Raw genomic sequence first — 19,379 nt, forward strand, 5'->3', positions numbered from 1 at the left:
AATTATTTAAGCATAACAGTTTCAATGTTAATAAAATACTGGGATTTTCAGAAAAAAATAGAATTCCATAAGTACATAATACTAACAAGTATGCATGACCCAAGTTCATCTTAAGATTAATTGACCAGAATATTGTACATATTATAATTTTTCACCGTTCCTCACAAAAGTATATCCCCAGGAAAATTAATCTTGCACTAAAGGAGAAAGCGCATTCCTGTCCACTGTGTCGAAAAGTTTGTTCCATTCGTGGTTGCAACTATCCAGAAATTTACCAGCATCTTGGTCAGGGCGGTGGAAATAATCACCAAATCCGCTAACTCTTAGGGTTCCAGCCCCACCGTGTGTGAAGAAACATGCATCATGTGCAAATCCTGAGGAATTAGTAAATGGTTTAATCTTACTTTCATGCTTTTGTTACTACTTTTTGGATCTACTTAGTCAGTACCAGTGTTAACGTTTCCTGCCATATTGACCCCCACGTACGGAACGGTTACGTCATTTCCGTACAGATGTAACTTTTCTTGAGGCCCGATCACATTATTGAAGACGACGGATGCCCTTGGCCTAGAGTTCTTCCCGACCAAGTTCAATATTGTGATGGGAAGGGAACCTACTGCTCGCAAGAGATATACTCGAAGTTGAGGTAGCCGTGTCGAACGAAGGGCACGGATCCGATCTCCTATGAATCGCAATCTATCTGCCGAGCTTTCCACGCCAATGGGGAGAAGAATTGTTCCAGTCGACCTGCAATTTATGCGTATCGTTGTTTTAATCAAGTTTAAGGATATTTGCTAAGAGAAGAAATTTTGGTTTGGATCGGAAATTCGACCCATATTTTAACAAGGATCATTTGTAACAGTTTGTTCATAATGTACACAAAATACTCACAAGTGGTTGCATAGTTTTTCCGGGTGATTTGGCACAGCCAGTACAAATCCGACCTTGATCTGAGCATCCGTTACGTGGCCGCTATTGGATCGATAAGCTTCCCTAATGGCGGATGTCACCCCTGCGAGGAGGAGAGATAGAAAATCAACTTGATACGTATCCTTTATCCTTTTCAAATCTGCGATTGCCAACGTGGGCACAGTTTTCGAGAAAATTTCATCCTGCTGACTACAACTCGTTGAATCTGCGGGAAAAAAATTTGTTCGGATACATAAGGAAGTAGGCTTGACAAATTAGACATACATACATATGTATGTTGATTCATTTGTACCAGTTTGTCGCGGTGGTGGAATTAAGGCTCGAACGGATTCCACATGTAGCTGATGCTTTACGAAATCGTAAGGAAGTGTGCATAGGGAAATGATTCCTGGCCAATATGACGGCCGTTGTGTAGGAATTTGCTGCGCTGGCGGGATGACTGCAGTGTCGAAAAGTCTTGCGGCCATTTTTAGCATTGACCACCCATCACACAAGACGTGGCTACATCTCCAGATTATCAGTGACTTGTCGACGCCACGCTCCGTGGTAACTTTTTCCATGACAAGCATCTCCCAAACTGGGTCGCCCTCCTGCCACAATCTTTCCGTGGAAACGTAGTTCACTAATTTGTTCCAATTTTCCGTGTTGGCCAAGTTCACCTTGGGAAAATCTTGATCTGGAATTTAATTATTAAATTTCCTTGTCAAGTCGTGCTCCAATAAAAATCGCAAAAATCTATATTCATACCTTCCAAGTATTTAATCTGACTTGCTAAATTAAATGTTTCACAGGTCTCCCAAAAATAGTAGCCCCACCATTTCACCAATTTGCATTTTAGCTCAGGATAAAGTACTCGTGACGCAGAGGCATCTTGCACAGCGTGTAATACTTTTTCCTCAAAATCAGCAATCAGTTTGTGCAAGGGAATGGTAGGCCGATCAATTTCAAGTATGTTGACCGTGGTAAATGATTTCCGAGAATATACTGGCCTCGTGGCTGCGCTTTAATTTTAGACAATTAGCTAATTGCTAAATAATAAATATATTTTCAAAAATTTGAATGATTTTACCAAACATAGCGCTGAAGGGGTCCACAATTTCCAGAAATTCACTCTTTTTGAATATTCTTGCTCCAAACTCTACCACTTTTCTAATTATTAGAAAAAATGTCAGAATAGGTATGACCACAGGCGGTACGACGAGAGTGAGAAAGATAGCTGCTAAAAATACCAGCATGGCTGGCATAGTTCTAAATGAAATTGACGAATTTTTTATTTTGTCGATAAAGATTAACCACCCAATTGATGAAAACATTTGTTAAACTACGAAAATTGATAATTTTTATAATTTCGCCCCTTCGAATTTCGAAACGAAACTCACATCTCTACACTCCAAGAAGTACAAGAAGGAATTTGAATGATCATTTGACAACAAAAATAGTCAAAACTTGATTAGAGTGTTATTGTTGGTGGGGGTTTGAGATCGATAAAATGAAATTCAATGCATACAATTCAAATGGCATCATAAGGATTTCAGTACATTGAAAGGGACACTGAAATGGTCACTATGCCTGAGGTGCAATGCATCTATATGCACAAAAACCTGTTCTAATCAGGCGTGAATGTTGAAAATTGCATGCACATGTTTAACGTATATCATCACTCGTAATTATAAATGCATGCACATGCAATTATTTAAATACATATGCGACAGTGCGACACAACCTGATAAATATATGTTATTGCAATTAATTGGCAAACTTAACTAAATCCAATGATTGGCATGCTACTGGTTGGAAACTAAACTTACTATTCTTTTTATTTTCCTTAAAAATTACAATCAATTGGCTTACAATTTCCGTAAAATATTTCACATACAAATACACAATTAGTGGATAAGGAAAGTATATACAAATAAATATAGCTTATTGATATCGATTTTCACTTTTGCAGTAACATAATGCTGTTATGCGGTCCTTCATACCTACCTAATTCCACAATTCATTTAATCAATATAAATATGACATGATTGAAGACAACCGGTTTCGATCGTATCTTTCGTGTTATTCAAGTTTTGTATTTATTTTTTGACCTGGTTCTTCCCACAACAACGTGTTTTCAAATTCACGATATGTCGCCAATTGTGAATCATTCATTTCTCGAGCAGCGTGCAAACCAAGCCAACGCTATAAATAAAATACATCGCAATGAGTTCCATTTTCGGTTTCGTCCTTTACCTTCTTGCTTCCCTTGCATGTAACGTGGATGGAGAAAATATTCTGTTCCTTCATGCCTTGTAAGTCCAACATAAATTTACTTAAAAATTGGTCATAAAATCTTGAAAAATATGTATGTTTATTCAAATTAAGTGGGTCGCGGAGTCACCGAATTAGCATGATGCCACTGGCGAACGCCTTAGTTTCGCGGGGTCACAACATAACCTACATTGCCGCCGTACCTGCGGAAAACCCAAATCCAAAAATGGTTGACATTATACCCAAAGATTTCACAGCGTTTATTAAAAATACCGTGCACACATTGTTCGACGCGCGAATACGAGCCAGTAAACAAGGACCCATACCGATGACCAAGTTTGCCAAGTTGTTCGCCCACAGTTGTTCAGTTTTGTTGACCAGCTCAGAGTTCCAAGCGTGGTTGCAGACTTCGCCGAAAATCGATTTGGTTGTGATGGACCTTATACCCGATTGTGGGTTGGGAATTGCACATAAACTAAACGCTAAAGCCATCGTGTACAGCACTCTGCCAATGTACTCGAGAACAGTGGAAACTGTAAAAATACCCCCAGAAGCGTTGACTCCGTACGGTGACCATGTGTATAATGCGGGGAGGATGACATTTTTCGATAAAATTAAGCAAGTTCTAATGCCACTACTTACTTTTTACTATGAATACGTACATGCTCCCGCCTTTGAGTTGATACTGCAGCAGGGTTTGAACATCACAAATATGCCAACGCTTCATGACCTGTACAACAACGTGAGTGTCGTCTTCATGGCTGGGAATTATATAACTGAACTGCCGCGATCGCTCCCTCCCATGTTCGTTGCCGTTCCTGGTTTGCATTTGCAGGCGAAATCGAACGCCCTGCCGAAGGTTAGGAGACGGGAAGTCTTTGTTTATTTTGCAGCTTTATGTAAACATTTGAGTCAATCGTTGGCTTAAATAAATAAGTAAAACTTAGGAATTTTAACACACATTAAAAATTTTTCAACTCTTTTAGGAAATCGAGGAATTTATTGAGAATGAGGATGGCTTCGTATATATAAGCTTTGGCACCGTCGTGGTTGCCCACCATTTACCCATTCATATCCAAAATGTTTTCATGGACACGATCAGAGCATTTCCGAGAATACAATTTTTATGGAGGTGGGATGGCGAACTTCCTAAAAACATGCCGGACAATCTGTACATGTCAAAATGGTTCCCCCAGCAGGACGTGTTAGGTAAAAAATTCATTTAAATATGTACTATTCATCTAATTGTAAATATTCTGAACTCTTCTCCCCTCAAATGTCCAGGTCATCCGAAGATTCGAGCTTTTATAACACAAGCAGGTCGACCTAGCTTGCAGGAAGCGCTGGTAAATGCGGTACCCATGATTACCCTTCCGTTTCATGGTGGTAAGCAACCATAAAAAATGCGAAAAAAATCGGACCCCATGAGCTGTACAAGCACACAGTAGCGCCACACACAGAAGTCAAGTAATTCGCTTGACTTCGGTATGCGGCGCTAACATTGTGCTCAGTAAATGGAATTAATTTTTTATATTTTATAAATTGCCACTTAAGTTTTCGTCCACTTTTTGTAGATCAAGACTTCAACGCAATGCGACTTGACGAGATCGGTGTTTCAATTCCACTGGAAATTTCAGAAATAACCGAACAACAGCTGCAGAGTGCATTGACTCGAGCCTTGTATGACACCGAGTTTAGGAAAAATGTTAAAAAGATGTCCAATATTTTCACAGACTTGCCAATGAAACCCATCGACACTGCAGTTTGGTGGACTGAATACGTCTTACGACACGAGGATGTTTCATACTTGAAACCAATGGGGAGAAATTTAACTTGGTATGAAAGACGTCACTTGGACGTTTGGCTGGCTATATTATTGACAATATTAATTACATTGTTGTGCATTGCTGCGCTTTTAGTCTCGGTTTTCAGATTTTTTAAATCGGTCCTAAGCATTGAGAAGCTTAAAACGTCATAAATATGTAAGAACATATATGTGGGACGTGATACTCGATATGACAAAAAAATATTCTTGAAGTACTTGTTTAAGCTTCTTACTTAAAGTTGAATGTTGAATATACATGCCGTGTATACGTTAAGATAACCAGACTGATGACTTTAAACTTTCTACATGAATAATCTGTGAACAAGTCCCGAACATTTTTTCAAACATCTACAATTACCATTTGTAAGACAAGTTTCGCTTTCATAAAGCATTTTTTTGACCAGCACTACGAAACGAGTTTTCCTCATACATAAGTATTTACGTAAATCATGAAGTACAATTTTTTGATGAATTTCGTTTCAGAAATACACTACTGTTTTATATATACATATTTCCATGTAAGCTGAACTGACATTAGTTTATTAGTATAAGAACACAAAGATAAATTAGTAAGTATCAATAACGAAAAATAAATATGTATCTATTTATGTATGTACATATGTATGTATGCATGCGAGTATTTGTATTCGTGCTTAATGTGCATATCTTCAATCATGAACCCATCCAATACGTCTTTATTCACCGCACAATTAGTAAAGTCCGTATTAACTTTAACAGCGACAACTAATGAGCCGAGTATTATGAAGTAATCTTTGTTACTTCCTATTAACAGATTAACAGAAAACTAACAGTTATTTAAATGGTTTCTTATGTTACTTGTGTGCATGCACCCGTCAATTGTCAAATTATCGTCTGTTATACTAATTGTAGATATCTCCATTATGTAATGCAAGGTTTAGTAATGGTGCTTAATGATAATACACAACTTAAAGCTAGGTATATTTATTTTCAAACAACTTCATTCAACCATTTCACTCATTGCTTGTTAAAATATGTAATAAATTGGACAATATTTTATTTTCGAGTTTGATCAATCATTGGATCTAAACTTTACCAACTTTTACGGACCTGGAAATATTGGGATACTTTTACAAATATCTGTATGCGACGTGAATTAATCATGTAAGTACATACAATTTTTGGCAGAGAAAGGTCTCTACCCACCTCACAGCACAATGAATAATGACTATAAATAAAATTCTTAGGGTATTACAAACAAACAATATTATTATATTTTCGGTGGATTACAATGAGCAAAGATTAAACGCGATTTATTTCCTTTTTTCAGGTCGTACTTTCCTCCCGTTATCGGAATCGGAATCAAGTACCTGCAGATTTTGGCAGTGCTGGTGATTGTTGCCCTAACTGCATGGATGATCTATATTACGTGAAAAACCTTGATAAAGCGAGATTAGATAGACTAAGGAGGCTCAAGTTATCGAAATGCTTTGTCAGTTCAATGATTGTAATTAGTTTAAAAAAATAAATATTACTTATTTGCATTTATTTATTTTCATTTTTATGTAAATACATTTAGAATCTTTATTCCTCAAAAACATAAATATTTAAATTTCATTAGTTGAAATTGCATATATTATGATATCTGTATGCATGTATGTATTTGACAAAAAATGTCTCTAAAATTAGAGTCGCACACAAACCTTGATTGAGGTTTCAATACTGAACTACTGATATATATGTACATACATTATGTAAATATGTAATATTCATTGGTCGAGAAGAGTCACGAAATTAATAAATGGTTGAGTAAACAGATCCGTAACATTCGTGTAAGACTGACAAGTTCTGAATGCGGTCTCAAGCAAAGAATTTATCGATTTGTATGAAGTACTCCCGGTAACGGAAGATGGCAACTGGACACGAAGCGCGTTCCTCACACGGTCATACCAATTCGTTACTGCTGACAAATTTATTCCGGGCAGAATTCCTTCCGTGGGTAACCTTAAAAACGGAATAACTTGAATTTTACTAAAATGTCTTTTAGCGATCCATGTCATACAAATTCAGAATTTTCCGAATATTTGTCGTAGCAGCACAATTCTAAAATAATCAACAATGTATGCAAGTAATTATTTATGTACCTCCTCGTAAACGTGGAACTGCTTAACACCGCATCAGCAATTTTGAGAATAATCTTTTCCGCCTCGCTTTTGACAAAGGGTTTAACTTCCTTGTACAATAATTCACTCTGTTGTTGCGTAAAGACATCCAGTGCATGATTGATCTCTTCGTATCCGTCGCCTAAAAATACGGGGGACGCTTTCATCCTTATCTTGTCAAACTTTAAATCCGCCAAGGCTCGCTCTGCTTTGATGGCGACGTTGTTTTTCGTGGTATCGAGGATCTTCAGTTTTATTTTTGCCTTTAAAGTTACCCGATCCAGGAATATGGTCAGGTTACCGAAGTGTCCTGCCGGGCGCAGGGTGTAGTTCGCAGTGATGTGAAGACTTGGGATTTCCATCGCCATATCGAGAATTCTGGTGGCAGTGTCGATAAACCAGTTGTTTTTGGTGAATGTAGTCAATCCCCGGATTTTTATGTTGGTCAAAACCGCGATCATTTCAAGGGGAGGTTTAGACAGCTCGAATTCGTACGTGTCCTCGAGCACGAAGGGTTCCAAGGGAGGGATTCCATACTCTGGGATGCCGTCGGGTAGGCGAGATTTTAGGGTGGCAATTGCCAGACGGATCCCTTGGTTAAAAAATGTGTTGGACAATTGAGATCGGCACGCGCTAACTTCACTCGTTTCAGGTTGGAGTTCATCATAGGAGTCGGACCGTGAGGGTGTAGTTTGTCCAAGGACGGAGAGGAATTGTGCAGAGAAGATGAGGAAATAAAAGACGTGCTGCATTTTACTGGAGAAAATCAAATACTAATGTGCAAAAATGTAATGAGAATACTTCCATGAGGAAAAATTGTATCAGAATTTTTATAAATCACATACTTTTAAGTGTATGTACTTGTGTTTTTTATAATTTAACTTGTCTGCATTATACAAATCTTGTGCAATTCATGCTCACAAAACAACCAAATACGTATGAACGCACTTATATTTCCATGTGTACGTATTGATACTAAAGTACGAGATTGATTCACGAATTTTTGTAACAGAATGATGTTAATTGCTAAGACAATGATTTACGTCCTAGTCTGACCAAACAAACGCGATCGATGACTAAAGCTTGTAAGATGGCAAGTACTTCATTCCAATCGTACAGAATCTGGACTGGACTGTGTTTAAATTATAAAAAATCACTTAAATTTTATATCATACCACCAAACGAGTAAGTAATGCAAACCTGAATTCATTTATTAGCAAGGAAAAATCGCAAATCTGGAGTATATGTACACATACGTACATATGTACACATTTTTATGTGTAAGTAGTATGCCCTGGGAATGCAATATTCCCACGGTGCTGGTATTCCGATAAAACAACTTTATAGCTTGAAGTCATCCAGCAGTACGTATGTAATCATGTAAATACATACATATATGTAATACCGTCGGAACATATACCTATAATTCATTCGAGCCTCATGAGTCATGACGCAAAAATATTTCTTCCTCTAGAATATTGTGTCTTATCTAGATGGTTCGGTGAATCTACGCACACGAATTTATACAATCAAAGTATATACATATGTACATACATACGTACTTATTTCAGTTTTGGAAAGTTATCTACGGTGAGATTGCAAATGTCGGAGTATTACGAGCCAGACCTGATATTACAAATGCATTAGTGTGTCCAGCATGGTTCCATGCATTAATAATTCTTGCTGCAGTAACTTTTGATTTTAATGGATTTGTCTAACATTGCCATTCTTTCGCACGAATAACTCTAATCTATCTACATATGTATACCTGAAAGATTGCTATTGTAAAAATGGGTACAAAAAACCAACTTTTGGCTGATCTGATTGCAAGTTTTAGCATGTAAAAAATTGTTAAATGCTCAGAAGTAAAGCACTTTGTGTTTTCGGCGTTTATTATTTAATTAAGTAGTAGATGTGTACGTGATTTAATGGAACAGCACTTATAAATTATAAGCTTTAATATTACATATACATAGATCATGGACAAAGTTATTTTACAAAAATTTAAACAAATATAGGTAAATAAAATAATATATGCATATTATCAACTTGTCACATGTTTCATTAAAAATCATCATACATGTGTAACCAAGTAGTTATCTAATTTAATTAAAATAAATCAGACTTTATTCCGCTGACAGAAGTTGCACATATTTACAATTTGTATCATGATTCTCAGGTTAACACGGCTAAACTATAGCCGATGAGCTGATCAAAGTGCAATCTTAACTTGTCAACAACTCCGTCTCAGCCTTTTGCTCCCGACCTTTCGCAGTGGAAAATTCATCACGTTTCGACTTTTTCTGACCAGATCTCTTCCTTTCATCAATTCCATGAACCCCTTTAATATGTAAAGTTAAGGTCGTCTTCACGGCATATCCCTTGCCGCACAGGTGACAAACGAATGGACGTTCTCCTGTGTGCACTTGACGAACATGGCAATCCATGTCACGTTTGGTCTGATATCGTTTCTTACAATAGCTACATTCATATGGTTTTTTAGCCACGTAATCTGGACTGTGGATTCGTTTAATATGTTGAGCTAAATGGTGTGGAAGTTTGAAGGTCATACTGCAATGTTCGCAAATGTATCCTTGCCCGTGGACGCTCATGTGATAACGTAATAGGTGTTGAGCTTTGAATTTTAAACCACATTTCTGCATAAAGGGTAATAAGTGGCATAAGTTGACATTCAGGGTTATTGTAAACTGTGTAAACCTTGATTACATAGTTTTAGACTGACAAAATTAAACGAGTCCCTTGAAATGATTGGATTTTTGTAAACTGAATTTGTCTCAAACATCTCCGATAAATGACTAATTTTACAAGGTTCTCACAGTTACCAAATTTGGCGTCAATTATGACAATTTCTTTTATGTTTCTTACATCACATTCGAACTGAAATGCCATAGCATGGTCCAATTTATGGCGTTCAAATGCCTTACGTGTCCCATATGTTGCACCGCTAGAATTATATTCAAAGGTTTTAAAATATTATTTTAGTTAAATTAAATAAAAAGCAAAACATTTACAATACCAGGTATCACAAATTAGGCCATCCGCGTTATGTGCCTTGACGCGATGATATCTTAACGTTTCTAAATATTTGAATTTTTCTCCACATTCGTCACAACTGTGATTCTTCTTGCCTTCGTGAACCAATTCAATGTGAGATTCAATGGATCTTTTCAAAAATTCCTTTAAACAAATAGGACATTCACTAGTTTCAGGAGGATTGTGCATTTTAACAATATGTTTCGCTTTGCTTGCCCAGTCGATAAAGGCTTCTGGACATTGTTCGCACTTGTAAGGCCTTTCTCCCGTATGGGTGCGAACGTGGCTGAAAATATAAATACGAGTTTGTAAGTATCAAAAGATGTGTTTTCTTCCATTTACAAAGTTGTTGTAAGTCCGCGTAGACAGAAACCATCTTAACAAATTAGCTGCCTAGCTTTTTAAGCAACTTGACGACAAAATCTACCTAGTTTGCGTAGATAAGTATGTATGTAATTACCTGTCAAAATTGGTTTTTATATGAAACACTTGTGGACAAAAATCGCACTGATATTTTCTCTCGTGTGTGAGTGCATGCCTATCGAGATGTTGTTGAGTCGCAAATCTGGCATCGCAAACAGGACAAATAATGGGCTTGCTGTCGTCAAGTTCGTGAAGGGAAACATGTCTTTGAAGATTCGGCTCGGCGGTGAAGCCTTTTCCGCACTTGCTGCAAAAGTAGTTCTTCTCATTTGTTTCATGTTTGCCCAGCATATGCTTGACAAGTCTGACATGTACTGGAAATTTACGGGGACAAATAGGACAAGGAAATACGAACTTTCTTCTCTTTGCTGGTTTTTTCAGTGATTTCTTCTTCTTCTTTTCGTATTCAGTGTCTGACTCGTTAGCTTCGGTGCTATATTTAATTTCGGGCTTGTCTTCATTATTTCTACATGAAGATGAACGCGTCTTTCGGTCTGATATTGATATATTAGGTTTTTTAATAGTTTTGCTTCTTTTGGAGACTTTTAACAAAGCCTTTTGTTCCGTGGTCTTCATTTTGCTCCTAATTGTGAAAACGGAATGTTAAATAAATTGTGATTGCACCTGGGCTTGAGAATATCACATTACTTAATTGTAAACGTCTGCAATTACCTTGACTTTTTCTTCATATATTTTAATTTCTTCTTCTTCGCCACAAGATTATCTGGGGTTATTAGGAAAGATGATTCATCCTCAGAAGAAGAATGGGAAAAACCAGTAAGAAGTGGATCGTCATTATCGTCTCCATTGTAATCATCAGCTGCTGGTGGGGAAAGGTCGACTTTATCATCTGGAAGGAATTTATCTTCATAATCTTCCATTCCTTCATAATCTCCTTCAGTTTCTACTTTTACTTGGAAATCATCTTGGATGACACCACCATCTATACACATAAAGTCGAAAAATTAATTACAATTTGTAACAAAAGTTAAATTGCATGGATAAAAAATTTACCAACCTGACGATAAGCAATTAAGAAAACACATTCGAATTTGATCAAGTTCTTTACTAAATTCCTTCAGGTGAGAAGAATGTATGATAGTCCTTCGTATTTGTTCAATTTTTAGATTTATCTCTTCTTCCAATTGGGATATTTTCCCCTTAATTTGTTCAACCTGTGTCGTCGCAAAAGAACAATCATGACATAAAGTGAAACCATCATTTTCTTGGGCACAATTAGCTATGAGATCTTGATGAGAAGGAGAATTCCGATCTTTCGGGACCACGAGCTCGAATAATTGAATAATTTGTGTCTGGTCTAAATAATTATCTGCGGAATTTTCATCTCCAACCTTGTCCACGCCTTTCAAGCACAAGAGGCAGTTCAATTGAGCCATTTTAACTCTTCACTCTGTAATATAACAATTGCCAATATATGTTCAGAATTTTGACTATTTTTGAGTTTAACTATTTGCCTTATAAGCTAAATAAATATTAATAAGTTAATTATTCGCTTACCAATTTATTCCTCCACCATCAAGTAGAGAATCGTATTTAGGATTAATTACACAAACGACACTTGTAATGTCGAATTAAATTGATGTGCAATGATAAACAGGCGAAATATTTTGGTAAATATTCACAAATAATATTTGCGTGAATCTGAGGATGAGCGAGCAGCTGAGTTGGGAAATTTGAGATTTTTTAACTTTCTCTTCTCGCTATTTCTCATCTCATCTTCCATCCATGCATCCGCTTTACTTTTCATCTTTCTCAGAATCTTTTCATATCTCTCCAATTACAATGTAATTATTACATGACCGAGCTTGAACTAATGTTTATGTGTGAAGTTGGTAGTCTTGTTGTTTTAGGATACGATATATCCGATACATACCCATATCCACGACAGTTAAGCACGACCATGTAAAATGTAAAATATATCCTCACAAATAGAGTTATCCAAGTTCTAAATTTCATTAGAAACAGTAAAATCTGCATATGTAAGCGCACAGATATCTTATAACATACGTACGTAGTGTGCAGTGCAATTTAAACCCGCAATAAAGCAAGATGTTATACTTGAATATGTACATAAAACCTAAAACAAAATTCTACATTTCATGATATGCTGATAAGGCATTATTTTGTGCAATGTTTACATGATTCTTAGGGTTCGGCAAAACCAAAAATTAACGACCCATGGGTTTTATTGGTTTTTTTAGTAACATTCATCAAAAATTTGTCATAGACTATTACAAATTAAATCATGTGCAAATTCTTCTTGTCCATATAACTTGTTCCGGTTCCAAATTATTACTTTTTACATCACTGAAACCTGTGATGGAAAGGAATGATGTCATTATCGATTTTCGAAACTTATAATATTCACGAAATAAACTTGCATGCCGCATTGTCACTCATGAGTGAGTGACAAGTATGAGTGACGTTTTTAACTTTTAGAGTACAGAGTTTTAACGAAAACTCAATTAAGACCCAAACCAAATAAAACCTTACGATTCTCACATTATTGTCGCAGTATCCAGCTAACACCCATCGCAGCTGGCAGAATAATCAAAGAAACAAAAGAGAGACCCGGAGTTAATTTTTTTCTGAAGTTAACAAGTGACAAGCTTCAAGAAAACATCAAGCAATCAATCTATTTCCGAGATTTAATAAATGTAAATTCAAAATTCTGACTTATATAATACTTAGGATTGGTTCACTATATAGAAAAGATGTAAGTAATTAATATGACAGACATTTTTTCTTGCAAAATAGTGAACTCCAGAAAGAAGAATAATGTCCACACCACCGTCTCGCCACTGTGCCTACTGCCTCGTCCTCATGCTCCCTGAAAACGTCAAAGTTTGTGGTAAATGTCGCCGCCGAGCTTATTGCAGTGTCGAATGTCAAACATCCGACTGGTCCGTGAAAGGAGACGGACAACGACACCGAAAATGGTGTGACCTCAACTGCGGCGAAGAAGATTTGGACTGGAAGGTCGTCCCCGTGCCAGGAAAGGGGCTTGGCGTCATTGCTCTACGCCAGATTCCAGCCCATTCAAGAATCATGGTGGACGGCTGGCGACCCAATAATCCTCTCGGAGCCAAACTTATCAACGACATGGAACCTGCCGGCGGAACTTTTCTGGACAAGGTTAACGTGAATGGTTTCCGTGCCGAGAACCCTAGCCACGTTATTTGCGCTCGTCTGGCCAGGGTTAATCATAACTGCGCAGCTAATGCCTTTCATCTCATGGGAGCTGAGTCCAGGGTCAAAATATTGTTTTCACTAAAGGATATTGAAAAAGGTGAACTTTTTAAGCTTATGTAATTATCAACTTCAAAAGTCAATAATATTTATTATCATATACATATGACTGATTATCTGGTTAACAGGAGAGGAAATTTGTATTGCTTACTCCTGGTTGGATGACGAACGTTTTTCCAAGGACCCCGTTCCCACGGATGGAATTCGACGTGCATTGGAGAAGGATTATGGAATAGTTTGCCCACTGGACTGCATCTGCAGAGATAAGGAAATCCAAACTCTGGCAAAAGAACGGAATCAACTGTTCGAGAGGGTGAACGACTGGGCAGCTTCTGACATTGAGGGATCTCCTTCCGTTCTCAGCTCGGTGATATCTGCAGTCAAGCGGCTGCTGGAAATTTCTGAAACTGTTCCTATTTTGAGCATGAGAATTGTGGATTGTTTACTAAATGGATATTATGCAGCAAAAATGAAGGGTGACAACCGGACCGCTCGACAATTCTTGAAGCGCTGTAAAACACTCACGGAACTCATGTATCATCCGGAATCAGAGAAGAATACGAGACTCGTGGACTTAGATTGAGGGGTGGAGATTGGAGATTCCATAAATTTGTGTCATAGTTTAACTATTGTTTTTTTCTCGTAAATTTACTTCATTTACACTATGCAAAATATTTTTTACTAACCTTAAATGCTACCCTCGTTCACAATTTTTACATGCACAATCAAATTTATTCAGAAAGCAAGGAATAAAATATTTATTATTAAGACTTTACAGTTTCTTTAGTATAACTGCAACATAATAATACATACTCTGTAATGTTACATTAATTTGCATTACATGCAAACACTCAATTGTCGATTCTCTTAAAGGATAGGATTACTTTCTCCGGGTGCATTGTTGGGAACATGGATTTGAAAAAGGTCATCGGCACTCTTGTGTCACTGCAGGGCTCAATTCTGTAATTTCTGATCAAGCTTGCACGCAGACCTAACAATTATCTAGTTTAATAAATAATTTCGTTTAAGTTCTGTTTGACTGATGTATGTATGTAAATATCCAATTTTTCATCGTTCTCACAACTTAAATATTTTTTCATTCTCCGATTACATGACCATGGGCATGAACTAATGTTTATGTATGAAGTTAGTGGTATTGTTGCGTTAAGATATTGTACATATCCATGAATAAGTTACAACAAGCACGACCATGGAATATGGAAAATATGCATATTCAAATGATGCATACATAAAAGTTTCCCACATGTAAAATTGCAAATTCCTCACTAATATACTTATCGAAGTTATGAGTCTTATTAGAAACAGCCAAATCTGTATAAACGTATACATACATAAGTAGTGTAACTAATCCTAAATGCAGTGCAATTTGAACCTTTAAAGCACAAGATAAACAAATTTCTACACTTCATAATATTCTGATAAATTCTTATGCGCAATGTTTACATGATTCTCAGGGTTCGGAAAAACCCCTGGTTTTAATCAAAAATTAACGGCCCATAGGGTTTATAGGGATTTCCTGGGTTTTTAGTAATAAATCCAACAAAAATTTGTCATATTTTTTAACTATTGCAAATTAAATAATACACAAACAAATTCTTTTTGTCCATACTAGAATTTGTTTCGGTTCCAAAATGTTTTTTTAACCTGTGGGGATCCCTGATATCACTGTCGATTTCCTAAAATTATAATATTCAAGAAATAAACTTCCCTGTCGCATGAAATAACTTGGTCTAACGTATGTGTGACGTTTTTGACTTTTAGAAGGCATTTTTATTTAAATAAAACCTTGCGATTCTCACATTATTATCGCAGTATCCAGCTAACACCCATCGCAGCTAGCAGAATAATCAAAGAAACAGAAGAGATACCCGGGGGATGGATTACTAATCTTTTTGTGAAGTTAACAAGTGACAAGACGCCAGAAGACAGCAGGCAATATATATTTCCAAGCCTTAAATCAATGTAACTTGCTAATTCTTACTTAACTATAATATTTAATTAGTTCACTACTACCTGTTAAAAAAGTAATGTAATTAATATTATAAACATTTTTTTCTTGCAAAATTAGAGAGCCCCCCCCCCACCCCTCCCCTCCCAAGAATATGTCGACACAGCCGTCTCGCCACTGTGCCTACTGCCTCGTCCTCATGCTCCCTGAAAACGTCAAAGTTTGTGGCAAATGTCGCCGCCGAGCTTATTGCAGTGTCGAATGTCAAACATCCGACTGGTCCGTGAAAGGAGACGGACAACGACACCGAAAATGGTGTGACCTCAACTGCGGCGAAGAAGATTTGGACTGGAAGGTCGTCCCCGTGCCAGGAAAGGGGCTTGGCGTCATTGCTCTACGCCAGATTCCAGCCCATTCAAGAATCATGGTGGACGGCTGGCGACCCCTCGGAACTAGACTTATCAACGACTTGGAACCTGCTGAAGGATCTCTAGAGGACAAGATTAACGTAAATAGTTTCCATATCGAGGAATTCACTGCATCCATTATTTGCGCTCGGATGGCGAGGGTTAATCATAACTGCGCAGCTAATGCCTTTCATCTCACGGGAACTGAATCCCGGGTCAAAATATTGTTTTCACTAAAGGATATTGAAAAAGGTGATCCTTAAACTTATCTATGTATCAACTCCAAAAGTCAATAATATTTATCACAACATAACTGAATATTTGGTTAACAGGAGAGGAAATTTGCATCTCTTACTCCTGGTTGGATGACCCACGTTTCGCCAACGACCCCGTTCCCACGGATGGCATTCGACGCGCATTGGAGCAGGATTACGGAATAGTTTGCCCACTGGATTGCATCTGCAGAGATGAGGAAATCCAAACTCTGGCAAAAGAACGGAATCAACTTTTCGAGAGGGTGAACGACTGGGCAGAATCTGACAGTAAGGCTCCTCCCTCCGTTCTCAGCTCGGTGATATCCGCAGTCAAGAGGCTGGTGGAAATTTCTGAAATTGTTCCAGTTTTGAGCATGCGAATTGCGGATTGTTTACTAAATGGATATTATGCAGCAAAAATGAAGCGTGATAACCGGACCGCTAAACAATTTTTGAAGCGCTGTAAAACGCTCATGGAACTCATGTATCATCCGGAATCAGAGAAGATTAAGAGACTCGTGGACTTGGTTTGAGAGGTTGAAATTGGAGATCAGTGATTCCATAAGTTTGTATCATAATTTAACTATTGATTTTTTTTCGTGAATGGCCTTCATTTAATGAAGTTTTACTTGTATTCAAAATATTTATTTTTACTAATCTTACGTCGTATCCGCATTAACAAATATTTCATGCAAAATCAAATTTATTCAGAAAGCAAGGAATAAAATATTTGTTATTAAGACTTTACAGATTACAAAATATTTCTTTAATTACCATACAACAGCAAAATAATAATAAGTATGTACATACTTTAAGCAATGTTAAATAACATGCATATACTCAATTTTCGAATCTCTTAAAGGACTTAGTTTCTCCGGGTTCATGGTTAGGAACATACATACATAGACTTGAAAAAGGTCATCGGAACCCTTGTGTCACTGCAGGGCTCAATTTTGTAATTTATAATCAAGTGACACATTGCAACTTTGTATGTACACATCGTTTACAAACCCAACGATGTATATGTAGGGTTATACCCATAGAAACTTAATATTACGTTATACCACTCAAACACTGTCTGACTCACTCATGGGTTTTCATGAGCTCCTCATGAAGCTCATGAATATTTCTGAAGATCATGAGGCTGCTTTTGCAATGCAGTCTTTCCTAAGAAGAGTCAGACCAGATTCGTATTTTTATCATCTTCTACTTTGCTCTTGATTGTAGTTTAGTGCTCTTCTGTTTTACTTAAGTAGTTACATATATCCCAAACTTCCACATTACATGCATATGTACAATATGTGCACATTTTCGATAATTTGAAGTAAACAGAATCAATCGGGCGATTAAATGGTATGTTCTTTTTAAACTTTAGCAATTAGTATCCATATATCAGCCATCGTTTTTTAGCATTAACTACGTTTTAATTTAATCTTCAGTACAACGTTAGTACATACGTCCTTAATTGCGTTTCAATTATTATTCCAGGAAGAATACATCATTGGAGCCATCATCATCATTATCACCCTGATATTTGGATGGATATCAATAAAAACTAAAATACTTGACAACCAGTGCAAAATTACGGTTTCATCCCAATGTACTGAAAGGGATATCACACTTGCAAGAATAAATTTACAAGAAGCCATTCACAAAAACAATACCCAAGAAACTGTTGCCATACTTCAAGATAAAACAAAACGTGAAAGAATCATTTCCAAGCACGACTTGAAGGGAAGAGAAATCGTGCTTGAGTCGCAAGGTCAAAATGCTATCCTGGAAAGGGAACGATTACAACAAGCCGGAATCACTAATCGAACCCAGATTAAAACTCAAGCTTTTACAAATGTTGCAAATATGGATCTAACATTTAGATACAGAGAATTAGACTATGACAAACAAAAATTTAACGCAATGCTTGATTTCAATGGAGCAGTTCTCCAACATCAAGACCAATGGAACGAGAGGGATTTATCCATCAAGCGAGAATTAGGATTAGAACAGGGACGAACTCATCGCTATTTGGCTGACCGAAGACAAGATGCGATTGAATTTAGTCAGAGGGCCGAATCTGCTAGACATTTAACGAGTATGAACACTTATAAAGATGTCACCCTTACTCAATTGAAATCTGCAGAAAAGATGACCAAACGTACCCTGGAGACAGAGATGGCTATGCAGGACAGGTCACTTAATTGGGAAAAAGAGCGATTTGAAGCACAACACGAACTAAATGGAAGGATGCTTGAATTAAATGACAATTGGACTAATAGAAGCTTGGACATTTCAAAGATGGCCATAGAGAATCAGGCCGAGATGCATAGTTTAGAAATGGACACGTGCAGAGGACTGGGGTTGGCGTCACTCTCGGTGAACAGGGACCTGGGCATGGCTTCCATTCAGTCCAATGAGAGGATTGAATTTGGAGGATTTGATTGTCGAAGGGATGAAGCAAGAGAGGCTACCAAACAAGCAGAATCAAACAGTAACTTTTTGCAAGATGTTCTCGGAACTACGCTCACTGTGCTGACTGGGGGCCTTTTTTCAAAAGGTAACGGGGGGAATGGTGGTGGAATGCGTGCTCTTCCGTCACCGGGGTCTTCATCGAGAAGAGCAATTGTTCAACCAAATTTCTAATATTTATTCTTTCAGTGTATGCATATTAGATCTACGTATTTCTCTGTATTTTGAATTTATTGTAAAAAAACGAATACCTAAATTAAATTAAATGCATATTTATTTCACTGTATAAATTGAGCAATAAATGATGAAAGTTATGAAACTGCTAGCATGTACATATGTACATGCATATGCACTTTAATTGTCTTTATTGAAATAAAACCTTATCTATTT

At 37.1% G+C, this 19,379-nt stretch overlaps 7 protein-coding genes across 10 annotated transcripts; 4 read left to right on the forward strand and 3 right to left on the reverse strand.

Annotated features, from left to right (window-relative positions):
• Nucleotides 1–19: 19 nt before the first annotated feature.
• LOC118434105 lies at nucleotides 20–2,331 on the reverse strand. Its single transcript, XM_035846901.1, has 6 exons — nucleotides 2,000–2,331; nucleotides 1,678–1,926; nucleotides 1,223–1,606; nucleotides 892–1,135; nucleotides 449–747; nucleotides 20–374 (listed from the first exon to the last, which is right to left on the reverse strand). Exons 1-6 carry the CDS (start codon nucleotides 2,241–2,243, stop codon nucleotides 187–189), a joined length of 1,608 nt encoding a protein of 535 aa, XP_035702794.1. The 5' UTR covers nucleotides 2,244–2,331; the 3' UTR covers nucleotides 20–186.
• A 758-nt stretch (nucleotides 2,332–3,089) lies between these two features.
• Nucleotides 3,090–6,536, forward strand: LOC110858022 (UDP-glucuronosyltransferase 1-2). Its single transcript, XM_035846041.1, has 6 exons — nucleotides 3,090–3,224; nucleotides 3,298–4,042; nucleotides 4,170–4,392; nucleotides 4,468–4,569; nucleotides 4,758–6,151; nucleotides 6,318–6,536. Exons 1-5 carry the CDS (start codon nucleotides 3,136–3,138, stop codon nucleotides 5,159–5,161), a joined length of 1,563 nt encoding a protein of 520 aa, XP_035701934.1. The 5' UTR covers nucleotides 3,090–3,135; the 3' UTR covers nucleotides 5,162–6,151; nucleotides 6,318–6,536.
• Nucleotides 6,513–8,358, reverse strand: LOC110860893. Of its 2 annotated transcripts, XM_022110018.2 has the most exons (3): nucleotides 7,995–8,357; nucleotides 7,132–7,905; nucleotides 6,513–6,991 (listed from the first exon to the last, which is right to left on the reverse strand). In XM_022110018.2, exons 2-3 carry the CDS (start codon nucleotides 7,899–7,901, stop codon nucleotides 6,757–6,759), a joined length of 1,005 nt encoding a protein of 334 aa, XP_021965710.1. In that variant the 5' UTR covers nucleotides 7,902–7,905; nucleotides 7,995–8,357; the 3' UTR covers nucleotides 6,513–6,756. The 2 variants fall into 2 exon arrangements, with proteins under 2 accessions (XP_021965710.1, XP_021965701.1); XM_022110009.2 differs by having other exon boundaries at nucleotides 7,132–8,358.
• A 657-nt stretch (nucleotides 8,359–9,015) lies between these two features.
• LOC110856792 (zinc finger protein 708) lies at nucleotides 9,016–12,470 on the reverse strand. Of its 2 annotated transcripts, XM_035845314.1 has the most exons (8): nucleotides 12,145–12,470; nucleotides 11,645–12,037; nucleotides 11,299–11,569; nucleotides 10,664–11,209; nucleotides 10,420–10,489; nucleotides 10,187–10,347; nucleotides 10,036–10,114; nucleotides 9,016–9,806 (listed from the first exon to the last, which is right to left on the reverse strand). In XM_035845314.1, the coding sequence occupies exons 2-8, from the start codon at nucleotides 12,021–12,023 to the stop codon at nucleotides 9,375–9,377; spliced, it is 1,938 nt and encodes a 645-aa protein (XP_035701207.1). In that variant the 5' UTR covers nucleotides 12,024–12,037; nucleotides 12,145–12,470; the 3' UTR covers nucleotides 9,016–9,374. The 2 variants fall into 2 exon arrangements, with proteins under 2 accessions (XP_035701207.1, XP_021961039.1); XM_022105347.2 differs by having other exon boundaries at nucleotides 10,187–10,489; nucleotides 12,145–12,468.
• Nucleotides 12,471–12,962: 492 nt separating this feature from the next.
• On the forward strand, nucleotides 12,963–14,666 carry LOC110841760 (SET domain-containing protein 5). 2 transcript variants are annotated; one of them, XM_035859629.1, is made up of 3 exons: nucleotides 12,963–13,304; nucleotides 13,384–13,936; nucleotides 14,025–14,666. In XM_035859629.1, the coding sequence occupies exons 2-3, from the start codon at nucleotides 13,426–13,428 to the stop codon at nucleotides 14,477–14,479; spliced, it is 966 nt and encodes a 321-aa protein (XP_035715522.1). In that variant the 5' UTR covers nucleotides 12,963–13,304; nucleotides 13,384–13,425; the 3' UTR covers nucleotides 14,480–14,666. The 2 variants fall into 2 exon arrangements, with proteins under 2 accessions (XP_035715522.1, XP_021943145.1); XM_022087453.2 differs by having other exon boundaries at nucleotides 12,964–13,304; nucleotides 13,405–13,936.
• A 1,040-nt stretch (nucleotides 14,667–15,706) lies between these two features.
• Nucleotides 15,707–17,273, forward strand: LOC118432925. The gene is made up of 3 exons (XM_022087454.2): nucleotides 15,707–15,879; nucleotides 15,986–16,524; nucleotides 16,605–17,273. Exons 2-3 carry the CDS (start codon nucleotides 16,020–16,022, stop codon nucleotides 17,057–17,059), a joined length of 960 nt encoding a protein of 319 aa, XP_021943146.1. The 5' UTR covers nucleotides 15,707–15,879; nucleotides 15,986–16,019; the 3' UTR covers nucleotides 17,060–17,273.
• A 125-nt stretch (nucleotides 17,274–17,398) lies between these two features.
• Nucleotides 17,399–19,377, forward strand: LOC110841761. The gene is made up of 2 exons (XM_035858045.1): nucleotides 17,399–17,879; nucleotides 18,015–19,377. The coding sequence occupies exons 1-2, from the start codon at nucleotides 17,877–17,879 to the stop codon at nucleotides 19,161–19,163; spliced, it is 1,152 nt and encodes a 383-aa protein (XP_035713938.1). The 5' UTR covers nucleotides 17,399–17,876; the 3' UTR covers nucleotides 19,164–19,377.
• The last annotated feature ends 2 nt before the right edge of the window (nucleotides 19,378–19,379 follow it).

This window comes from Folsomia candida, unplaced genomic scaffold (genome assembly GCF_002217175.1).
Source record: "Folsomia candida strain VU population unplaced genomic scaffold, ASM221717v1 Fcan01_Sc001, whole genome shotgun sequence".
Classification (NCBI taxonomy): Eukaryota; Metazoa; Arthropoda; class Collembola; order Entomobryomorpha; family Isotomidae; genus Folsomia; species Folsomia candida.

Excerpts from the sequence above, each read along its gene's own strand:
- LOC110841760 (XM_035859629.1), top strand. The coding sequence starts at position 13,426 with ATGTCCACACCACCGTCTCGCCACTGTGCCTACTGCCTCGTCCTCATG. Across the intron at positions 13,937-14,024 it reads ACTAAAGGATATTGAAAAAG|GAGAGGAAATTTGTATTGCT; the intron begins GTGAACTTTTTA and ends TCTGGTTAACAG.
- LOC110858022 (XM_035846041.1), top strand. The coding sequence starts at position 3,136 with ATGAGTTCCATTTTCGGTTTCGTCCTTTACCTTCTTGCTTCCCTTGCA. Across the intron at positions 4,043-4,169 it reads AATCGAACGCCCTGCCGAAG|GAAATCGAGGAATTTATTGA; the intron begins GTTAGGAGACGG and ends CAACTCTTTTAG. Across the intron at positions 4,570-4,757 it reads TACCCTTCCGTTTCATGGTG|ATCAAGACTTCAACGCAATG; the intron begins GTAAGCAACCAT and ends CACTTTTTGTAG.
- LOC118432925 (XM_022087454.2), top strand. The coding sequence starts at position 16,020 with ATGTCGACACAGCCGTCTCGCCACTGTGCCTACTGCCTCGTCCTCATG. Across the intron at positions 16,525-16,604 it reads ACTAAAGGATATTGAAAAAG|GAGAGGAAATTTGCATCTCT; the intron begins GTGATCCTTAAA and ends TTTGGTTAACAG.
- LOC110856792 (XM_022105347.2), bottom strand. The coding sequence starts at position 12,023 with ATGGCTCAATTGAACTGCCTCTTGTGCTTGAAAGGCGTGGACAAGGTT. Across the intron at positions 11,570-11,644 it reads TCTTAATTGCTTATCGTCAG|ATGGTGGTGTCATCCAAGAT; the intron begins GTTGGTAAATTT and ends TTATGTGTATAG. Across the intron at positions 11,210-11,298 it reads TATATGAAGAAAAAGTCAAG|GAGCAAAATGAAGACCACGG; the intron begins GTAATTGCAGAC and ends TTTCACAATTAG.
- LOC110860893 (XM_022110009.2), bottom strand. The coding sequence starts at position 7,901 with ATGCAGCACGTCTTTTATTTCCTCATCTTCTCTGCACAATTCCTCTCC. Across the intron at positions 6,992-7,131 it reads AGTTCCACGTTTACGAGGAG|GTTACCCACGGAAGGAATTC; the intron begins GTACATAAATAA and ends TCCGTTTTTAAG.
- LOC118434105 (XM_035846901.1), bottom strand. The coding sequence starts at position 2,243 with ATGTTTTCATCAATTGGGTGGTTAATCTTTATCGACAAAATAAAAAAT. Across the intron at positions 1,607-1,677 it reads TCAGATTAAATACTTGGAAG|ATCAAGATTTTCCCAAGGTG; the intron begins GTATGAATATAG and ends ATTAAATTCCAG. Across the intron at positions 748-891 it reads GAAAAACTATGCAACCACTT|GTCGACTGGAACAATTCTTC; the intron begins GTGAGTATTTTG and ends CATAAATTGCAG.